Source organism: Telopea speciosissima, chromosome 2 (genome assembly GCF_018873765.1).
Source record: "Telopea speciosissima isolate NSW1024214 ecotype Mountain lineage chromosome 2, Tspe_v1, whole genome shotgun sequence".
NCBI lineage: Eukaryota > Viridiplantae > Streptophyta > Magnoliopsida > Proteales > Proteaceae > Telopea > Telopea speciosissima.
In genome coordinates this window covers 15,167,810-15,191,051 of record NC_057917.1, presented here as the reverse complement: position 1 = coordinate 15,191,051, position 23,242 = coordinate 15,167,810, and the positions used below count along the sequence as shown (strand labels likewise).

The 23,242-nt window shown below is 38.8% G+C and overlaps 1 protein-coding gene across 3 annotated transcripts in view; it reads left to right on the top strand.

The window, feature by feature from the left end:
• LOC122650277 (probable lysine-specific demethylase ELF6) overlaps positions 1–23,242 on the top strand; it is a 56,804-nt gene that overhangs the window by 15,693 nt on the left and 17,869 nt on the right. For all 3 annotated transcript variants that reach the window (XM_043843646.1, XM_043843648.1, XM_043843647.1), the window contains 2 exons: positions 10,929–11,079; positions 19,343–20,028. In XM_043843646.1, the coding sequence (XP_043699581.1) occupies positions 10,929–11,079; positions 19,343–20,028 (837 nt within the window). The remainder of the gene's footprint in view (positions 1–10,928; positions 11,080–19,342; positions 20,029–23,242) is intronic.

The window sequence follows — 23,242 nt, the reverse complement described above, 5'->3', positions numbered from 1 at the left end:
CTGTGGTGATTCAGTAGGATCCCTGGTGGTGATTCCAAGGTAGTCTTTCAGGTGGCGATTCCTGAACACATATCTTCGTCTTCTTTTTATTTTTGTTTTTCCATCCATTAAATCAGGTCAAATCTTACCCGTCTTATTTCTGTGCTTGGTTTTTTTTCTTTCCATTTGGCTTTGCCAGTTGAATCTGTATCTGTTTGGTTGGTACTTATTCTGTTATGATTTAATTCTCCCTCCTGAAGTCTGTCTAATATTCTAGTTGAAGTTCAGTTCCGGAATATCCTTTCTAGTTTGATTTCATCTTTCTTCCTGTAGTCAAACTCTTCTAGGACTTCAATTTCTGATTCTAATTTTACAATCAGGTTTCTAAATATTTTTTAACTATATGGGGTATAAAAGTAATAGAAGTGGAGTGGGCATAGTAGTGGATAAAGACTTAAAGAAGGATGTGGTGGCTGTTAAAGATTTGGAGATAGGATTATATCCATCAAACTTGTGTTGGAGAAAGAGGTTGTCAATATAATAAGTGCTTACGCACCCCAAGTAGGGTTGGATGAAAATACTGTTACAATTTTGGGAGCTCATTAATGGACTAGTGCAAAGTTTTAGTCAAGGAGAAAAGATTATTATCAGGGTGATCTGAATGGACATGTTGGGAGAGATCATAGAGGCTATGAAGGTGTACATGGAGGTTATAGTTTTGGAGAGAAGAATGAGGAGAGGATATCAGTTTTAGATTTTGCGATGGCTTATGATTTATCCATTGTAAACACTGACTTTGAAAAGAGAGAGGAGCATTTAGTTGCCTACAAAAGCAGTCATCATTGTAGCTATGGATTTCTTCCTAACTAGAAGGTTCGATAGAGTGTTATGTAAGGATTGTAAGGTTATACCAGGAGAGATCCTAACCACTCAATATAGATTAGGGGTCGTGGATATGCGCCTCATTTCGCAGTATTGTAAGAAGGGGAAGCTTATTTGCCCTAGGATAAGTTGGTGGAGCTTAAATGGAGATACAACTAATTTAATGATAAAGTGGTCATCTTGTTGTCAAGACGCTATGTGATCCAAGGCGTTCGAGGTACTTCCTAAGCACTTAAGCACTTAGGCGGCGCCTAATCAGTGCCTAGGCGGTCTAAATCGCGTTCCATTATTATTTTTTAATATATTAGTTATATACTTATATTTACTACTAAAATAGTCTAATAGCATAACAAATTGTAATATTTTCATTAAAAAGACAGGGGGAAAGTTTTCATACACGGGCATGTAAGCATGAACGGTCGTGTCCCCTCTCACAAAGAGTTGAAAAAGTCATAAATCCCCACCCATTAATTAATGCCTTGAAACTCCCACCCTCTCACATACACGACTTACACAGCCGTGTATGAAAACTTCCCCCAAAAAGACAAGTAATAATTAAGATTTAAGAAGCAACTAAAATAAGAACCAAGATGCCAAATTATAAACATATAGCAATATTCATTGGAAAAAAAAACAAATGAATAAATTAAGACCATCACAATATATAAAACAGAATTATAAATATAAAGAAAAAAAGATGAACGGGAAGAAGAATCTATCAATATATGCTAATTTAACAGCCCATTACACTTTACAGCATAGGTACAGTAGAAGAACAAAGGGAAAAAAAAGGTGCAGGAGGAGGAGAAGATGAATGGGAAGAAGAATTTACTGCAATCAAGATGCCGCTGGTCAAGAAGAAACAACAAAATAGAGAAAAAGGAAAAAAAAAAAAAAAAAAAAACCCCTCAATAGACTAATCGATGTTGGAGGAGGAAAAGAAGAACAACGAAAAAAAAAATGGATAACAATATGAAGAGGAAGAACAGAGAAAAAAATCACAAAAGAGAGGAAGAGAACTTACCAGAGAAAATCTGAGGTTGCAGTCTTCACCAGAACCAGTTTTCTGGTCGCCGGAGTTGCTAGAGCTGGAGCTTGAGCAGAAAAACAATCAGAATAAAGAAAAGAAAAGAAAAAACAGAGAATAGTCGATGTCGGAGGAGGAGAAGAAGAAGAACAGAGAAAAAAAAAAATACTAACAGAAGAAGAAGAAGAAACATAGAAAAAATCGCAAAGAGAGGAAGAGAACTTACTGGAGAAAATCTGAGGTTGCAATTGTCACCGGGGCTAGGTTTGTGGTCGCCGGAGTCGCTGGAGCTTGAGCAGAACAACAATCAGAATAAAGAACAGAAAAGAAAAAACAGAGAATAGTCGAGGTTGGAGGAGGGGAAGAAGAACTTACAGGATCATCGGAGCCTAGTTCATGGTCGCCGGAGAACTTACTCGACTATTCATAGTTGTCACGACGGTTAGGCGACCCAAGGCGGTGGAGAGGGTCAAAATTCAAGGCGTCCAAGGCGTCCGCCTAAGCGACCAAGGCGCTGCCTAGGCGACACCTGACAACTATGCGACTATTCTCTGTTTTTTTTTTTTTCTTTTCTTTATTCTGATTGTTTTCCTGCTCAAGCTCCAACGACCACAAACCTGGCCCTAGTAACGACTGCAACCTCAGATTTTCTCCTGTAAGTTCTCTTCCTCTCTTTTGCAATTTTTTCTCTGTTTCTTCTTCTTCTTCTGTTATTATTTTTTTTCTTTGTTCTTCTTCTTCTCCTCCTCCGACCTCGACTATTCTCTGTTTTTTGTTTTCTTTATTCTGATTGTTTTTCTGCTCAAGCTCCAGCAACTCCGGCGACCATAAAACGGGCTCCGGTGACGACTGCAACCTCAGATTTTCTCCGATAAGTTCTCTTCCTCTCTTTTGCGATTTTTTTCTTTGTTCTTCCTCTTCATATTGTTATCCATTTTTTTCATTATTCTTCTTTTCCTCCAACATCGATTCGTCTATTGAGGGTTTTTTTTTTTTTTCCTTTTTTCTCTAGTTTGTTGTTTCTTCTTGACCAGCGGCATCTTGATTGCAGTAGATTCTTCTTCCCATTCATCTTCTCCTCCTCTTGCACCTTTTTTTTCCCCCTTTGTTCTTCTACTGTACCTATGCTGTAAAGTGTAATGGGCTGTTAAATTAGCATATTAATGGAGCTCTAGATAAGAGACAAAATCCCACTAGAGGCCAAGCAATAGGATCTAAATAAGGCTGCTGGTTGGCTGGGCAGAATTAGGGTTTTTAGGTTAAATTCTAGGGTTAGGTATGGGGGAATGGGGTAATGTATATCTGATTTTAATAGGCAGCCTTTGGGGAATCTATTAAAACAGATTTTTAACAAGTTTTGAAACAAAATTCAATTTCCAGAATTTTTAGGGTTAGGGTTTGGGTTTTAGGGTTTAGAATCTAGGCTGAAACTAGGGTTTATAATGGAAATCTGCACCAGGGGTTAGGGTCGAGTGTTCAGATGTGTAGGAGGGAGGTTCGAGTGAAAGGGGCTTGGATTTGAATGGCTGGAAGTATGAGATCAGGATTCTAGGGTTTGGGGTTTTAATAGGGTTTTATAGAACTAGGGTTTTAAGTGAGAATTTGGGACAACAGTTCAGTTCAAGTGTAGGACTGATGGAGGGGAAGCTGTGATCAGAATTTGGTAAGATTCTGACAAGGGGTTGTTGCTGGATAGGGCTTAGATGATCTAGGGTTTTAAAAATTCAAACAGAAAATAAGAGGGATCGAATGGGGGAAGAAGAATGGATGGAACAGAAAATTAAGCTTCAAACTTACAGCAGGAATCCGCCGGTAGCAGCTTGAAAATTGAGGGAACCTCCTGATTTTCTCGATGCAAGGAGTCGCAGGAATCCACCGACCCTATCCACCTTGAGATCCACAAGGATATCACTCACAAAGGAGCAGGAGCAACAGCAGCAGCAATCGGCAACAGCAAACAGTAAACAGTCTTTTTCTTATTCAAAATTCAATGTGGGGGAGCCTCCACGATTTATTATATTTATAATATGGCTAATGCCAAGTCCTACTACAAATTAAAGTCTTCTCCTTCACAAAATCGTGGAAGGGAGAGGCTTAAATCTAACTTAACTAATTTAAAACTGTAAATTGACTAAGATACCCCTACTAACTTAAGTTAAAAGAATCTAACTTAAAACAACTAATTTAAAAGAAGATTCCATACTAGCCAATAGGATTTAAGGACCTATTAGCCAATAGGAACACTTCACTTAAATTAGACCAATTGAACCAATTGGGTGCAACCAATTCTCAACGAGTTCAATCTAAAAACAAGAAAATAAACTAAGTATGGAGAATAATAATCCTAATCTATGGCTCCCTGATGCAAATCCTAGCCTCCTCAAATAGAAGAAGCCACCCTAAACCTAGGGTTTTAGTAGGAGCCTTAGCTTAGTTTAGTTTATTTCCGTATTTAGTTTTTATTTTGTGTTTTTAATTGAACCGGGTTAAATTGGTTGCATCCAATTGGTTCAATTGGTTTAATTTAAGTGAAGTGATCCTATTGGCTAAGAGGTTCTTATATCCTATTGGCTAGTAGGGAACCTTCTTTTATTTTAAGTAGTTTAAGTTGTTTTTAAGTCATTAGGACTCTATTTTGAGTCTATTTCTAGTTTCCTAGTCAGTTTAAGTTACCTAATAGGTTAGGGATAAGGTTAGGCCATTACTTTTTAGTGTTTAAGTCTATTTTTGAGTCTTCTATATAAGTTTGTAAGGGAGGCCAGCATTGGATACGAATTTGATTAATAAAACTCAGCTTTATGCTTGCTGCCTTTGCTCCATCGTGAGTGTGCCTTGTGAGTAATATCAAGGTGAAGGGATTGGTGGATCTCCAATCGACTCCTTGCATCGTGAAGATCGGGAGGGCTACTACTTATCTCCTTGCATCTTGCAAAACGGGAGACCCCATTGTTCATCTTCAAAGCTGCTGCCATTGAAGATCTCTTCAAAGCTAGTAAGTTTGAATCTGAACTTTGTTTAAACCTTCTTCTTCTCACTCCTCCCTTAAATAGGATTCCTCCATAACTTCAAATCTGTCCATTAGTTTCAAACCAAACTTTCAACATACATCCCTTACATCATTATTGACACTCAATCCAAGTTTCATCAAACCCCCACCACCCTAAACCCTAGATCCTGAAAACACTCCATTTTCACAAGGCCTCTAACCTGAAACCCTAGATTTTCAACTTCATCCAAATCAATCCAAACCTACACCAATAGACTCCTAAAAACCTGCCCATCATTACCAAATAAAACCCTAGCTCAAAACCCTAACCCTAACCCTAGTTTTACCCTAAACAGTCCCAAATTTGCCTAATTAGCAAACAGTTCCAGAATTCTGATCTTACCTGGCTCCTATTAGGCCTTGCCTATGTAGGACTACATTACTCCCTAATCAAGCCCTAAGTTCAGGACTTCTTCTTCTTCTTCGTCTTCCTACTTGGAGCTGCATCACATATATTGATAGATTCTTCTTCCCTTTCATTATTTATTTATTTATTTATAATTCTGTTTTATATGTTGTGATGGTCTTAATTTATTCATTTGTTTTTTTTTTCAATGAATATTGCTATATGTTTATAATTTGGCATCTTGGTTCTTATTTTAGTTGCTTCTTAAATCTTAATTATTACTTGTTTTTTTTAATGAAAATATTACAATTTGTTATGCTATTAGACTATTTTAGTAGTAAATATAATATATAACTAATATATTAAAAAATAATAATGGAATACAATTTAGACCGCCTAGGCGCCGCTTAAACGCTTAGGAAGCACCTCGAACGCCTTGGATCACTTAGTGCCTTGACAACTATGATCTTGGCTAACTAACCTCTTTAACAAGATTATGAGCTCAAGGAAAATACCAGATGAATGGAGGAGAAGCATTGTGGTGCCGATTTACAAAAATAAATATTCAGAGCTGCAATAATTATAGAGGCTTAAAAATTATGAGTCATACTATGAAAATATGGGAGAGGGTTATTTAAACCTGCTTGAGATGAGAAACTAGTATTTCAGGGTTAATTTGGCATGTACTAGAGAAGAGAAGTGTTTCAAGTAAATATGTGGACATGATTAAAGATATGTACGGCGGTATGGTGACTAGTGTGAGAACCTGGGGGGGGGTTAAGCTAGTGAGTTCCCAATTACAATTGGGTTACATCAAGGATCAATTTAAACCCTTATTTGTTTGCGCTTATCATGGATGATTTAATTAGGGACACCCAAGATGAGGTTCCTTGGTGTATGCTTTTTTGCTGATGACATTGTTTTGGTTAAAGAGACAAAAGCAAGGATCAACGCCAAGTTGGAGTTGTGGAGATCAACCTTGGAATCAAAAGGTTTTAAGATAAGTAGAACGAAGATAGAGTATATAGTGTGTAACTTTAGTTACAATTGGACGGATAATGAAGTGAAAATTGATGAGAGGGAGATTTCGCAAAGTATTTATTTTAGGTATTTGTGTTCAATCATAAATAAAGAAGGTGATATGGAAGATGATGTTTCACAGAGAATTAAAATAGGATGGCTGAAGTGGAGAGGTGTGTTTGAAATGTTATGCAAACGACATATTCCTTTAAAGCTTAAAAGGAAAATTTATTGGACAGTCATACGATCGGCTATGAAGTATGGTGTGAAATGTTGGGTAGCTAAGAAGCGTTATATACTTATATAGATAAACTAAGTGTAGCAGAGACGAGGATGTTGAGATGGATGTGTAGCAAAAATAGGAAGGATAACGTAAGGAATGACCATATTAGAGATGATTCGGGATTAGCCCTGATTCAAGATAAGCTATGAGAAAGTCGTTTGAGATGGCATGACCATGTACAATGGAGGCCTGAGGATGCTCCAATACAAAGGAGTGATCTGATTCAGATTGAGGGAACTAAAAGAGCGAGGGGCAGGTTTTGAAACGGAGATACTATCACAAACAAACCAACAAAAAATATTTAGAAACAACAACTCAGCTTATCCCAACTAAATGGGGTCGGCTACATGGATCCTTGCCCTCCATTCAGCTCTATTTGAGGTCATACTTGTTACAAGGCCTAAGCTATGCATGTCTTTCCTCATCACTTCCCCTAGGGTCATTTATCAAACTTTCTGTTTAATTACCTGGTAATTAAATTCTTGTTTCTGCTGTGTTCTCAGTATCCTTACACTAGTAGGATTCTTCAATAATTCAGATTCTGACCATTGGATGGATCTGAACTTTTGATATCTTATTCTCTCTGTTAAGTAGCACACTCGACCAGCATATTGGCTCAATCCAGCTTTCTATTGATCTGTTATTTAATTTCTCCTATATTCTGGTTTTTTTTATCTTTGCGATTCTAGAAATTATTTGGTGATGTAAATCCCAGCCCTTGGGTGATTAGATTCCCATCAGATAGACATGCATGCTTGACAAACAATATACAATTTGCCTGTTGTAATATTCGATTAAGGGTAATTCTGTCCTAGGTACTATTGTAATGTTGCCCTAAGGGCATTCTTGTCTTTCCTCCATTTTCTATTATTATAAATAAAGTGGGCTGTGTGTCATAATGACACAAGTCATTCCCCAATTCCCAAGATTGATTCCTTCATGGTATCAGAGCAAATGACGATCTAACCTAGGGTTTCGTGTCCTTTTGGATGCCTAAGAAGATCACCGACGCCTCCTCCCCTCACGTCGCACCACCTCCACCAACATCACTGCCACTGTAGCACTGCCGCCACCACCTCACGACCTAGCCACCCTTTCCGCCTCCGTCTCCGCCTCACCTTTCCCTCTCGCGACTCTCTCTCTCTCTCTCTCTCTCTCTATCTTTCGCGAGACACACCGCCGGGTTCCCGTGGTTTGACTGGCCATTTGACTGGCACTTCCGTTCGTCCCACTACTGCTTGTAAGGCTCAAGATAAATGGGACATTGATCCTTCTTTGATCTGGATCAGCAGCAAATCGTCACGTCCACTGTGTTCCTCTACTGCCTAACAGCCTAAGTTCTTGTTCCAACTTCCGACCTTGTACAGCAGTAATTTACCAAGAAAGCACAAAAGCTGGGTTCTCCAAGCTTCGCTGGCGAAACTAGGCATAATGAGCTTCGGCCCATTTACTTCGAATATGGTATTTATACTTGAGGCAAAGTAAGTAATGTCTTGGCTGAAATTTCGGCGAACTGAAACATTGGACTGAAACCGCGAAATTTCGGTTGAAATTTGTGCATTTCTCAGTGTCACAGTGGGTTTCATTTTGACCGTTTGCAAAACCGAAATATTTCAGTTGGTTACGTGAAATATCGGCGAAATTATGTACCATGGATGGATGGGCTATGAGAAGTTTGCTATGAGTCCCCCCCCCCTCCTCTTTACATATTTCTTTATTTAGCTTTGGATAAGTGCCTTATAAAGTTCATTTTGGCTACTGATGCAAATGTCTTGTGGTAGTTCTAGCCAATATGTCTGACTGATACCCTTTGCTTGTAATGTCTTCATATATCTTGATAAAACCATCAGCCTTAACACTTCGTTGGGAATTAATTTACATGCAACTAGATGTTTTCTTTCTTTCTTTCTTTCTTTTAAAAAAAAAAATAGATAATAGATGTTTCCCTTTTGAAAATGACCCTACTTGCGCTGTATATGTTTTACAGGCTCATCCCTATGTATCCTTGAATTCTAAATCATTTCCCTTTTGGAAGGTTTGCATGTTCCAATTTCCTTTTTCTGCCCCACAATTTATCCTTTTTTAGACATTCCATCACTCTTGGTTGGATATTTCGTTGATATATTGGAAGCTACAGAAACTGATGAGATGGAGACATGGAATCATAGGAATCAAAACTTCAGAAGGGAATATTTGTGTAAGAATACTGTCGCTTTCAAACAGTAACATGTAATGGGAGTCCTCAATAGATGGAAGATTGAAGTCCTCAAAGAAACAGGGATAGTTACATGTGTATATCAGTAGATGAAGAGTAGTGTCATCTGGTACATGTGTAACTATGCCTGTTTCTTTGCATTATCATTTCCACTGGTTTGTAAAAAGTGAAACAGTGACTGGGGTGGTCAGGGCTAGTGCCTGGAGGGCATCCAGTGATCTTTACAATCAAATGTATTTGGTGGAATATCAACTCAAACAGGGAGAAAAAAGGAAAAATTCTCTTCAACAATGACAATACTGTCACCTATAAAGAGGTCTGGTCAGCCAAAAAGAAAGAAATGGGACAGATCCTCCTCCCCCCCCCCCCCCCACCACTGGGAGATGGGGGGCACACATCCATATAAATAAAGTTTTTTGTGAGTGTGGATGATGTACTCGTAGGTTTCTTCTAAGATGGGTGCACAAGGAAAATGCACATGAGGGCTTTAACATCTAACTTTGTGTGCTTACTATTATAGCCTTATAGGTATGGTGACTAAAGGCCAGTCAGGATGAATAGTGTTTACAGAGCATAAAACCTGAGATTCCACATGGTCTATGTCTTTATAAGATTCGAGGAAATAACAGCAGGTTAAGAATAAGAATATTTTCTAGAACTTCAATGACGGAGAATGAGCTCTAACAACTTGAAGATTTCTAGTTTTTGATGTGCCTACATAGGTACATTAATATACATTCCTCTGCTCAGAAAGATAAGATTCTAAGCTGGAGAAAAAAAGGAGGCTGCTCCCTCTCGCTGTCAGACCACAAAATTTTAATAGGTCTATTAATTGCCATTTTGTAGAATTTTTTTTGGGTGTGTGTGTGTATGTAGAACAGCCATACTTAATTTGATACACCCCCCTCTAGGTGTTTCATATTGAATGTGGTTAATTTGGTGATCAGGATGACAAAAAGTAGGAGGAATTGAGGAAAAATATCATATTTATTATTAATCCAAGGTTATAGACCATGACAATGGTCAGAAAAGTCATAGATCATGATGAATACCAACAGTTACGACTTACGACACCATTTGGTCCTTATTGTCTGTACTACTAGACAGAAGGCTGCAATTGAAGCAATAAGCTTAGGAATGTTTCAGGCACCAGCCTCACAACAATGTGTGATAGTCTTCCTTGTAGTCAGGTCATATGAACTACAAATAGATGGTTAAAAAGTTTCATTCAGTGTTCTAGTGAGAGTAGTAACAGACTAAGATTTGTTAAACTATTCACTGCCATACTGGTAAGCATTGGCTGGTTTTCAACAGCTTATCGGTGGCTAAATCACCAGATACATGTCAGCTACTCTTTAAAACCTTAAAAAATCATATAAAATTGTCCAGTTGAATGATTTTACTGAGATTTGTGGGACTACAAAGAGTTTTTATTACTTTAACTCTTGTTTTGGTTAGAAGTGAAGTGTAATAAAAAAAAATTTAATCATTACTAAGAATAATTACAAACCAAAAACATATTAAATATGGTAACTAACTTTCACTTTTCAACCAAAAAATTTCTGAAAAATTTTCCACCTCCGTTCTCCATGTTGTGGGCCCAACATGTTTTTACGTTCCTTACATTAACTCTATTTTCAACACCTCAGTTGAAAGTTTCTTTGATAATTTATTTCATTTTATTTTACTTCACTTTTAACCAAATGGGGCCTAAATGGTGATGTTCTAGTTATCATGAGAACTATGACTATATTTTTGGAAAACTACAACAGAAATGATAGTATTTAACAAAGGATTTTGATGTTTTTTCCCGAAACAATAGGATTTATACAAAATATGGTCATATTTGGAAAAAAAAATGTTTTTCCCAGTAAAAAAGGATGTTTATTGGTAGAAGTGAAGATTTTCTCGCCCTCCCCTTCCAGAAATTTATTTATTTCTTTTGCGCATGTTGAAGGGGATTCCATCATGTTTGCCATGCAAATGAGATTATTAGAAAGCTCTCTAAAACTAACTGTTTTTCTTTTCTTTCTTTTGCAATCTGGGGTCCTTTTTTATTCATTATTTAATTTTTTTTGGTTGAAAGGTTAACACGTTGGATTCTTATAACCTTTGCTTCTTTGGGAGAAGGTTTTAACTGCGGGGAAGCTGCTAACTTTGGAACTCCACAATGGCTCAAGGTAGCGAAGGACGCTGCAGTGCGTAGAGCTGCTATGAATTATCTTCCCATGCTTTCCCATCAGCAGCTGTTGTACTTGTTGACCATGTCATTCGTTCCAAGGTCAGCTTAAAATCTTTCTTCCATACTTTAATTACTCAATTTATTGATTAAAAAAAAAGGGTATTGAAGTCAACCTACTGTTGCTTTAGAAACTTCTTTATTCTTTCTAATATTTTTCTCGCGTATTATTACTAGAATCAAAACCATGAGCATTCTACGCACACTGTTAATTACTTGTACTGGTTTGTTTTGCATTCCTGAATATGTTATCATATTTCTTGTCAAGAGTGCAAAGATGGCAAATGGAGCGTTTGAGCATGCCACATGCAGAAAAACCTGTTTTCGTACCCTTCTTTTTCCCAGATTATTTTCATAGAAGATCTTATGGCAATCCCGGGTTTCGGAAACCCTATTTTGAATCATTATGGGCCCACACAAGAGTAGAAAGCTCAAATCAAAGGATTAGTGACAAAACAGTAAATAAGTTGAAGTTTACAAGTGTTGAGAATTGAGAGAAAACTGACTTGTGTCTCTTAGACACTAGCCACCTTTATTTATAATATAGTGATAGAAGGTACAAGTACAGAAATGCCCCAAAGGAAACAAAATAAAAACCCTAATGACATAAATACCATTATACCGATAACAGCCTTCATAGGAGAGGAATAGGGATTATGCATATACTGACTAACCAAACTGACTGCATATGCAATGTTTGGGCGAGTATGGGAGAGACAAATAGGACGACCAACCAACCTCTGATATCTGCCCCTATCAACTGGTTCACCATCCTTGTTCTTGAGATAAGCATTGGCCTTAAGAGGAGTGTCAATAGGCTTGCATCCCAACATCTTGGTTTTTGAAAGATGGTCCAAAGAGTATTTTCGTTGAGAGAGAAATACACCCTTGGTAGATCGAGTCACTTCAATGCCTAGGAAATATCTTAGCTTGCCCAGATCTTTGATCTCAAATTCCTTGCCCAGGTATGCTTTTAGTCTGGCTATTTCAACTAGATCACTCCTTGTGACCACAATGTTGTCTACATATACGATGAGAATAGTGATGTGATCGCGTACACGCTTGATAAATAGAGTGTGATCAGCATTGTTCTGTTTGTATCCCATTGACACCATTTCCCTGTAAAACCGACCAAACCAAGCCCTAGGAGATTGCTTCAGCCCATATTATGCACGTTTCAGCTTGCAGATTTTTCCTTGAGTTGCATTACTAGAGTAACCAAGAGGAATGTCCATATATACCTCCTCCTCAAGTTCACAATGGAGGAAGGCATTCTTAACATCCAGTTGTCTTTTAGCTCCCATCCTAGGTTAACTCCACTAGAAATGATAACTCTGATGGTGTTCATCTTTGCAGCTGGGGCAAAGGTCTCCTGGTTGTCGATCCCATAAGTAAGTTTGGGTGAATCCCTTGGCCACCAAATTAGTTCTGTATCTGTTCACAGTGTCATCGGCGTTTTGTTTAACTGTGAATACCCATTTGCACCCAATTGGTCTCTTATGGGATGGAAGAGTTACAAATCCCATGTGTCATTTTTTTTAAGAGCCCTCATTTCTTCATTCATTGTCTCCTTCCATTTAGAGTTTGATATGGCTGCCTGCCAATTTTGAGGAACAGAAACAGAGGACAAATAAGACAAGAAGCAAGATAGGAAGGCGATAAAGAATTATATGACACAACATGGGAGATGGGATGCTGAGTACATGTTCTGCGTCCCTTGCGATTAGTAATGGGTAACTCTAGAGTAGGGTCAAGAGAAGGAATACTATCACTTGGAGGAATGGGATTACCTGATTGAGTGTTGGATCCTAGATCAGGAGTAGACAATTGGCCAGGCATAGTGGTAGTGGTGGTGTCAACTTGCATAAATGGAGCAATGGTCATATCATCACCTCGTCGCTTGGATTGAGAATGAGAAAAAACTTGAAGAGGGTTTGGCTACCCCTGAACCGAAGAATCGGTTCCAACTGTGTCTGTTATCCCCTTCTCAATCGAACTTTCCTCCTCCTGGAATAGTGGGGTACTAATGTACTATCAAGAGAACCCACCAAAGACACATCTTCCCGTAAAGCTGCAGACTCCCCCTGAAGAGGTGTAACCACTGGGTAATAAGCTTCAGTTTTATGAAAGACAACATCCATGATTACCAGCACATGACGGGATGGTGGGTGGTAACATGTGTAAGTGTGTAACCCTTCTGTGTAGCAAAATACCCAATAAAAATGCACCGAAGGCCTCATGGATCAAATTTCCCTTGAAGTTGATGATTGCGAGGAAAACACACAACCAGAAATTTTTGGGGGGAAGCACAAAGGAGGAAGATCCAGTAAGCATCTCAATAGGGCAGCGGGACTTCAATACTCTCGATGGCATTCGGTTGATAAGGTATGCTGTCGTAAGGATTGCTTCACTCCTATACTGAACTGGTACATGCATCTCAAACATAAGTGATCTGGCCACTTCCAACAAATGCCTATTCTTGCGTTCAGGCGTTCAACAACTCCATTCTGTGCAGGGGTATCCACACAATTTGTCTGATGGATAATCCCATAGCCAGTAAGATAGGACTGAAAGGCACCATCAACATTCTCCTTCCCATTATCAGTTCTAAGAATCTATATACTAGCATCATATTGTGTGTGAATCAAACAATGGAATAGTTCAAAACATTGAAAAACTTCACTCTTGTGTTTCATCAAATATAACCAAGTAAGCCTAGTATGACAGTCGATAAATGTAACAAACCATCGCTACCCAGTAATAGACCCACAACGGGTAGGGTCCCACACATCAAAGTGAATCAAAGCAAACAGAACTAAACTTCTATTATCTGAAGTAGAATAAACACTCCTAGTTTGCTTGGCAAAGACACAAGCATCACTAGATAAAGTGTTTGAATTACACTGTTTAAATAAAGCAGGAAAAACTCTAGCTAACGTTCCCAGTGGAGGATGTCCCAAATGCCTATGCCACTGGTAAATTTCAGACAATGCAGAGGTGGAATCAGTGTGATTTGCTTTAGGAGAGATTTCCGAAGCGGAACCACTGTTAAGCAGGTAGAGACAATCACTCACTTTACCACTGTCAATCGTTGCCCCTATCACCAAGTCCAGAAAAACACCGTATGAAGGGGGGAAAATTACTTTGTAATTCAGATCCCTAGTAATGCTACTAATTGATAAGAGTTTAGTAGAAAAGTTGGGAACATGTAAAACTGATGAAAGGGACAGCATGAGGGAACATTAAATGGTGCCCTTTCTTGAAATAGGGAACCATCGGCAACCCTAGCTTAATCTTTACCTGAAGATGGAGAATACTGGGAAAAATGGGTGGAAGAACCAGTAATGTGATCTGTTGCCCCTGAGTCAATTATCCAAGGGATGGAGGCAACAGATGTTCAATGGTCACCAAAGAAAATACCTGAATTAGCATAATGAGGGTCAGAGGGAACTGGCATAGAAGCAACTGTGGCAGCAGAAGATGAGGGCTTTAACTTGGTCATCAAATAATGTAGCATCAATAACTCATCCTATGTTAAAGAGGCACCAATTGAGGTAGTAGCATCAGATGACTCAGTGTGATTGGCATGGGACTGATTAGGCTTACCAAGACCTTGCCGACGAGGATTGTTGGGTCTCCCATGAAGTTTCTAGCAAAACTTTAGTGTGATGCTCCTTCCCACAGTATTCACACTTCACAAGTTCCTTATCAGTGGTATAGCTGTCACTGGAACTTGTAGAGCTGCCACAGGGCTGAGTACCAGAACCAGAGTAAAGAGCACATCTCTCCTAAGTGAGGGGCTGTAACATGGCAGAACGCCGGCTATCTTCAGACTGAACCAGCGAATAAGCTTGTTCTAGAGATGGGAATGGATCACGACCAAGGACATGAGCACGTATCTGATCAAACTTAACATTAAACCAGCCGAGAAATCATAGACACGGAGCTTGTCGTTATGCTTCTTGAAAGGAGCACAGCATCAGTAGAACAAACAGCTTGAAACTTGAAAGGCATCATGAAAGTCTAGTTCTTGTCATATTCCTCTCAATTCAGATTAATATTGAGAAAGGGACAACTCCTTTTGCTTTGTCTCATGGATCTTCTTTCTCAATTCAAAGACTGGGGCATCATTCCCCACCAAGGGATATGTATCGTTGGCTGCCTTCCAGATCTTGGCTGTCATGTCCATCAAGAGAAATCCCCGAGCAATAGGACTCAAGAAGAAAAGACATAACTAGGAAGATGCTCAGGTGATTTTTTCTTTCTGGGATTCCTTGGGAATTGCTACAAATTTTGAGGCAGAATTCCATGCTCTTATTCTGGGTTTGAAATATGCTGGAGACCAATGTCTTTCAAATCTTTGGATCAAGTGTGACTCTGTGGCTATGTCTTTGCTGGTATCTCGTATAAAAGTTCCTTGGTTTTTATGGCAGTGATGGTGTGGGTTCCAATCCTTCCTGGACTCTATTGAGTGGAAAATCTCTCACTGCTTCCGTGTAGCGAATCCCATAGCTGATTTCTTGGCTAAATCAGCCTGCTTCTTTGCAAGTCTCTTCTGTGATGGTGTCGTTCCTGCCTTTGATTCAGGATCATCTCTTATTGGATGCGCACTGTAAGTTTAGATTTCGCTTGGTCTATCCCTGGATTTTTATGTTATGCTTTTGGCGTTTTTATTTCCCTGTTGATGGCAATGCCAAAGGTGGGGAAATATTTTCGCTCCTTTTGGGCCTTGTACTAGGCTCATAGCCTTGTTTTTTTGTAATATTTTTTATTTTTCTTCTCTTAATATACATGATTCTTTTAGCCAAAAAAAAACTCCATTTCTTCTTAGTTGCACCAGCAGTAGTAGGCTTCTCAGATTCATCTGTAAGATACTTGAAAAAACCTTGGGAATCGATGGAGAGAAAGCAGGATCTCGACCACATCAAGTAATTGCTCCCAGCCAGCTTGATGGATCTAACAGGGAATGAGGGAAAATCACCATGGGATCCACGACTCCCCCCTTCCGAAACAATGGATGTAGCCAAATTCTCTGTATCAGCCATAACTGCTGAACTCAAAATGCTCACGAATCAATCTCAAGAAACTCTCCAACACATGCTACTCCACTCGTACTCATAGTACTATATCTCGCGATATATCGGTATCTCGGGCCTACCGAGATATCCGAAATATCCGAAATTTGGCGCAATTTCGCCTCCATATTGCATTTTTTCTGCAATATTTCGGGAGTCCATCTCGGTGGGTATTTGGCCATATCTAGGCTTGATACTTTATGGACACCCTTATTTAAGCTAAATAAACACATTTAAACCTTCATATTGCAAAAAAAATGAACTCAAAGTGGTGTTTTGGGTTTGTTCCCTTGATTGACTGTATACGGTCGGACCCTGTTGTATAAAATAGTTAAATACATATTGTTTAAGTACTAAAAGACATAATAAGAAATTTAAACAAAGTAATGAAACAAAAATAAAGTCAAATGTAGCCTTTAGTTTAAACTTTAGAGTTTAAACTCATACAGTCATAAGTGCATAAGTCATAACTCATAAACTTCATAATAGTCAATAGTTTAATACTTACACAAAGTATTTTTACGAAATTTACCGAAATATACCGAAATGTACCGAAATTTACCGAAATATACTGCTCAATACACAGTATTTCTACGAAATATACCGAAATATACCGAGATATACCGATATTTCGCCGAAATTTACCGAAATTTCGCCGAAATTTGAACTTTTTTCATTTCGGAAGCCCATTTCGTCTCGGTAGTGTCGAAATTACCGAAATTTACCGAAATTTCGGCGATATTTCGCGAAATTTTGTACCATGCTCGTACTAGCCACCTTTATTTATAATAAAGTGGTAGAAGGTACAAGTACAGTAATGCCCCTAGGGCAACAAAATAGAAACCATAATGACATAAATACCCTTACACCCATATTACAACAATGAGAGAGTGGCAAGACTGTAAATAAAAGGAACCTTAATATAGTTATTAAGGGATAAAGAAGAAAGGATATAAGTGGGCTTATAAATAAAGAGGTGGGATAACTTGGAACAAAGTTAAAATAAAGGATAAAGAGCGTTAAGGGATAAAAGGGAGGGTATTCACAAAACAAAAGAAAAAGGTTAAAAAGGGAACCATCAGGAGCGGAGGGAGAAACCAGTGTCATCTTCAACCTCTAAACCCCCAAACGAGAGGCAGAAACCAGAATAGGTTTCGATTGAAAGAGCTCCCTGTTAAGGCCTCCGTTCGACTCAAAATGTTAGGATTAATTTCCCAATCCTTAAGTCCTTAACCTGCTCGAACCCTTCAATCACAGCCCCAACAAAGTATCCAACAGCAAACTAAGACATGCTGAAACAGGCTGGGTGATAGTTGCAGGATCAGTCTTGATCTTGAAGAGAAATCTTACAGCAGAAAGGGAATTGGGTGGTGTAAGGATCTAGAACTTGGGTCGCCCTAAGATAAGGTCTTAGCACCCAAAAATTCATAACCAATAGATGAATAATCAAGGAATTCTTTCAAATGGTACTCAGCCCAAGTATACCGCCAGAAACAGAGTAGGGCAGCAAGAGATGATAATAGTCGGTAAATAATACGAAACGAGAAAGAAGGGACAATGGAAGAGAGGGGAAATAACACAGAATGGAATGTAAGAGGCAAATGAGGAGTTAAGGAAGGGATGAAAGAACCTGAGATAGAAGGAAGGTAAGAAGATTGTACCTGTGATGAGGAAGGGAAGGGGAAACAGTCGATCAACTTAACAAAGCACCCAAGCTCTCACCAGAGTATGAACCCAACCAAATTTTTTTTCATTCCAATCTCAATGATGGGTATATGCTTGTATATAAAAAAGAAAATCAAAAGACTCCTAAAATGGAATGAAAACCCAAACTAACTTGAACTCAAACTGTACCTCCTATTCCTATGTAATCTACTCAAAGCCAAAAAAAAAAAAGGCGTACCCAGTGCACGAGGCTCCCACCACTGCGGGGTCTGGGGAGGGTCATAATGTACGGAGCCTTACCCCTGCTTTCGAAGAGAGGCTGTTTCCAGACTCTACTCAAAGCAAAACATGATAAAAGAAAAGATTACAAGTTAAACTCCAAATAAATAAATAAAGCACTAAAAGGGCGTACCCAATGCACAAGGGCTCCTGCCACTGCGGTGTCTGGGGAGGGTCATAATGTACGCAGTCTTACCCCTGATTTCGCAGAGAGGCTGTTTCCAGACTCTAACCCGTGACCTCTTGGCCACAATAGTGCAACCTTATTGTTGCACCAAGGCCCGTCCTCTGTAAATAACTGAAGTACTACCAGCCTTTATTAGAGCAAAAACTCTGGCAGATTCCGTCTGGGCTTGGGTTTCCAATCCCGGTCGTGTTTGTCCAATCACTTGAGTGCCGCTACATCAGGATCTATTTCCTATAGCCCTAAAAATCCAATAAACCTAGCGTCATATAGCTTAAATTGTTTCCATAGGGCACATGATTGTTTCATTTTAGGTAGGAAATTCTGTTCAACTGGGATTTTTGTTTTTTTTTGTTTTTTTGTTTTTTGGTATTTTATTTTGTGTTTGGATGTTTTTATGTTTTGGGGTATCAAAGCTCAACAGCATAATGAACACAACAGAGGCTTGGATGGAGACCCTAACATTGGAGGTGGGGACTTCTCAACCATGGAGGTGGTCCTACTTTTTTTTAATCAGCGATATTGTTGATCTTTTCATTTGCTGTCTTATTGATTTCTCTTCAATCCTGCATTGGTTGACTGAGTGATTATTTTCACATAATACTTACTGTCCAGGGCCTTTCTTGAATCACGTCAAGGGCCTCAAGGTTGATTAACATTCTAATAATGTCTATTGAATTGGGTCTTATCACTACCTTTCTGACAAATCAAGTCAGAATATCTTGCGATCTGCTACTTTAAGATTTTGTAGTCATCCAATGGCCCGGTGAACATTGGACCATCTCAGCAACAAGTTTCAAGAAGTGCTAATGCATTTCCAACATTTCATTATGTATGAATACTGATTAGATTGGTCAAGAATGAATAGGATGTTGCAATGCTTCATTTATCTTGACCTTAAAATAATTGTATATGGAGCTTATGGATTGGAAGATTCTATGAACAAATTTGATTTGTAAGTTTTAATTGATGCATCCTTTCAAATATATTTTGCCTATGTGCCTCAGATTATTTTCTGTTATTGTGGTGTCCAAACATGTAAAGTGGGCACCTAATCCTGTACTTCTCTCGTTTGAATCTGCTGGAATTATTTTCATGTCAGAGTACCTAGAGCCTTTCTTCCAGGGGCACGGAGTTCCCGTCTACGAGATCGTCAGAAGGAAGAAAGAGAGCTACTAGTGAAGAAAGCATTTATAGATGATATGTTGTATGGAAATACTATATTATCGGCACTTCTGGGGAAAAACTCTGCTTACTATGCTGTGCTATGGGATCCTGAGTCTTTGCCTGCCCCACGTAAGGATCCTCAGTCATTTTCTTTCTCCACCTCTCCTGATGCCCCTAATTTAGTGGTTGATGAGAGAAGCACAGAAATCTGCCAGTCTGATAAGGGAACATCTTTTCTAGAGAATGTTCTTCACAATGGTGCTGCTAATGTTGCTACTATTTCAAATGGAAAAACGTCCTCTGTTGATGGCAAGAATGAGAATATTTGCAATAATCCGGTGGATGAAACCAGATTGTGTATGGAAACGGCGGAATTGTATGTGGATGATGATGATTTGCCATGTGGTTTACATGTTGATTCCGGAACACTGGCATGTGTGGCCTGTGGTATTCTTGGTTTTCCATTTATGTCTGTAGTACAACCTTCTGAGAGAGCATTGAAAGAACTCTTTGCTGCAGATGGTCAATTGGTTCCAGAAGGCCTGGGAATTTTAAGTTCTAGAAAGTTGCATGCTTCTTCAAACCAGGATGATAGTGGCAAAGGTTCATCAGGCGCTACAGGTACACACTTTTTTCTTGTTTCTTTTGTTTCATGTTATTTCAGAATTAAATGAAAAAACAACGACATATTAAAGATGGTAGATACTTTGTTTAGGACCTCACACAGACCTTTAATATCCACCATTCATCTTGTTTGACTCGGTCAGATGGTTCTAACCATCCAATAAATGCATTCTGAAACACAGAGAGGTTACAAACAAACCTTGCATCCCATGGGTGAGATGAGGCAAGTGATGCAGTTAGAAGATGGATCAAATAGAGATTCTTTTGTAATTTTCTTTTTCTTTTTCCCATGTTATTAGAATTATAAGAAGGTAAGAGTCCAATTTTATTTAATTTGTCTTCTGTTTTGGATTAGATTAGTTATGATTTCAGTTTTACAGTAGGATTAGGAATTTTATTTTATAGAAGGGCTTGTAACCCAACGATTTGGGACAGATTTTGGATTCTAGGAATTGAAAGAAGTTTGTTTAATGCTTGCTGCCGAGAGCTGTGGTGTGCGCCCCCCGTTTCATTCCTCTGATCTTCTCTCTCTTTCTCATCCCTCATGTCCATTAAGCTTTATCACCTTCTTCCTTTATTTCCGTTTACCCTTCACTGATATGCTCTGTTCTGGGCATGTATGCAATCCCCGTCAGTTTGATAAACTCCTTTGTTAGTCATCTATTAATTCTGAGATTTTGGGTGAAGGGTATACTCACCTGGAAGATCAGAAACCCTGGCTGGACCTTCAACTACCACTGATTTCAAGTTTCAGAAATCTGCAGTCCAACTGTCCAAGTAACACTTGATTTCCACAACTTTAGTGGTTTGGATCGAACTAGCAGGCCCAGGCAACAACAAATCTGGAGTTTCAAGGCTGTTTGAGACAGATTCCAAGGCTGCAGTTCGATTTCTTCTCCTGTACGCTGTCGTGATTCTTTGGTTCCAAAGGTTGAAGAAAACCTCAATCGTGAGTTGTGTTTCTAATTCCATTTTCCTGACTTTCCAGTTTTGTCCTTCTCTCTTTCTTTTATTCCCGTATATCCTTATTTTGTTCTTGCTTCCCATTCTGTCCCCTTTTTTTCCATGTCCACAGTCCTAAGTAATCCTTCAAATTTTTGGTTATTTACAATTGTGCCACTATATCTTAGATTTGAGCTATCTATTATTAGGGTTGGCCCATAAGCGATCCGAATTTGGTTTTGGAATCCCGGATCCGCTTCAGTAAGCTAAGCTGAAACAAAGCAAACACTAGGAAACCTACAGAAACCGAATCGCAGTGAACCTAAATCTGAGAAATATGGCAGAAACTAAATGGGATTAGAACTAGTAAACCATATATCCGAAGGGGCTGAAACTAACATAGAGTAGAGGTCCCAATGGGAGGAGTATAAGGTTGAAATATCAATGAAAATTGATGGTTGGATTAGGAGAAAGAAGCAAGAACAGAAATTAGAAACTAAGGAGAGAGAATTATAAACTTGAAGAAAAACCACTTGAGGTCACAAATGGTTGCGTGGATGAACACTAAACTTGGAACCAATGTAGAGAAGGAATAGGGGAATAATATACTAAAACCTGGAAGCAAGAACATAAAAGTAATAAAAATGGAGTGGGAGTAGTGGTGGATAAAGACTTGACGTGGTGGATGTGCAAAGATTTGGAGATAGGATTATATCCATCAAGCTTGTGCTGGAGAAAGAGGTTGTGATGCAGGTCCAAGCATCCGCAAGAAGAAGAACCAGCCCTAGAAGTAGGGCTGATTGTTGGAGCCTTTGTTTTATTCTACAGTTTTCCATACTTAGTTTTTTTTTTTTGTAAACTTAAATTGAACCGGTTCAGACCATGGTTCAATTTAAGTGATATATTCCTATTGGCTGTTAGGGGATTTAATCCCATTGGTTGTTAGGGAATATTTTAAGTAGTTTAACTTTAATTTAAGTTCCTCTCCCTTCCACGATTTGTCTAGGAGGGAGTATTCCTTTTTGTAATAGGAGTCAGCTTTAGGATTTCAATTTCTAAGCTGAATAGGTGTAAGGCCATTGGCCATTGATTATAAATAAGAATAATCGTGGGAAGGCTCCCCCCACAGTTCAGATTTCAAACTGCAGTTTATGCTTGCTGCCTTAGCTGCTGCCTTGCTCCATTGTGAGTGTGCCTTGTGGATCTCAAGGTGAAGGGATTGGTGGACCTCCAATCGACTCCTAGCATCTGTGAAGATCGGGAGGCTCTCTTTTATCCTTCAAAGCTACTATCATTGAAGTTCTGCAAAACCAGGAAGTATTTTACAATTTTCTGCAATCAACCTTCTTCTTCTAATCCTCCAACCTAAGCCTGCTTACCCTCCATCAATCCATCTAACCCTAGGACAGTCTAAATTCTGTCCAGCTCCATTCCACCATTAGATCCACTCCAAACTCACACCACAGTTCCAGTAGCCCCATTCCAGTCTCATCCTAACACTTAAACCCTGATCCCCCTCAACCTCCATTAAAACCCAAAACCCCTAAAATCTGTCTAGACCTATCCAACCATCCAAATCCCTCCAAATTACAGTCGAACCACCCTAATACTGCCTCTAACACTCTACCAAAAGCCCATCCCTGAATTCCCATTCTGAACCCTAAATTTCATCATCCCCTTCTTTCCCGAAACCCAAAACCCTAATTTTTTTAAATTTCAAATCCTCACTCAAACTTCACTACACCTACATCATTAGACACCTAAAAACATGCTTAGCTTTACCAAATAAAGTCTGTAGCAAAACACACTTGAAGAATACCAGAACCGAGAAGAGAAGAAGAAGATGGGAAGAGAAGAGAACTGTCAGATATGATTGTTTCCCTCATAAGGCTTGTATTTATAATCTGAAATTACAATGGAAAGGGGAACTCCTATTCAAATTAGGAATTTCTAATCATGATAGGATTCCAAGTCACAATAGGAAAATAACAATAAAACTAAGACTAATAATTCAAAGTAAAACTAGGACTAGCAACTAGGACTCATAACTCAAATTAGAACTAGGAGTTTATAATCCTAAACACAAAAACCAAATCACTGTTCATGTGAACAGTCCTTCAACACTCCCCCTCAAGTTGGAGCATACAAATCACCTAGACCCAACTTGGAACAACTTTGACAGAAAGTAGGTCCAAACAGTGCCTTTGTAAACATATCACCAAGTTGATTGGTAGTAGAAACAAAAGGAGTAACAATCAACTTCTTCAGA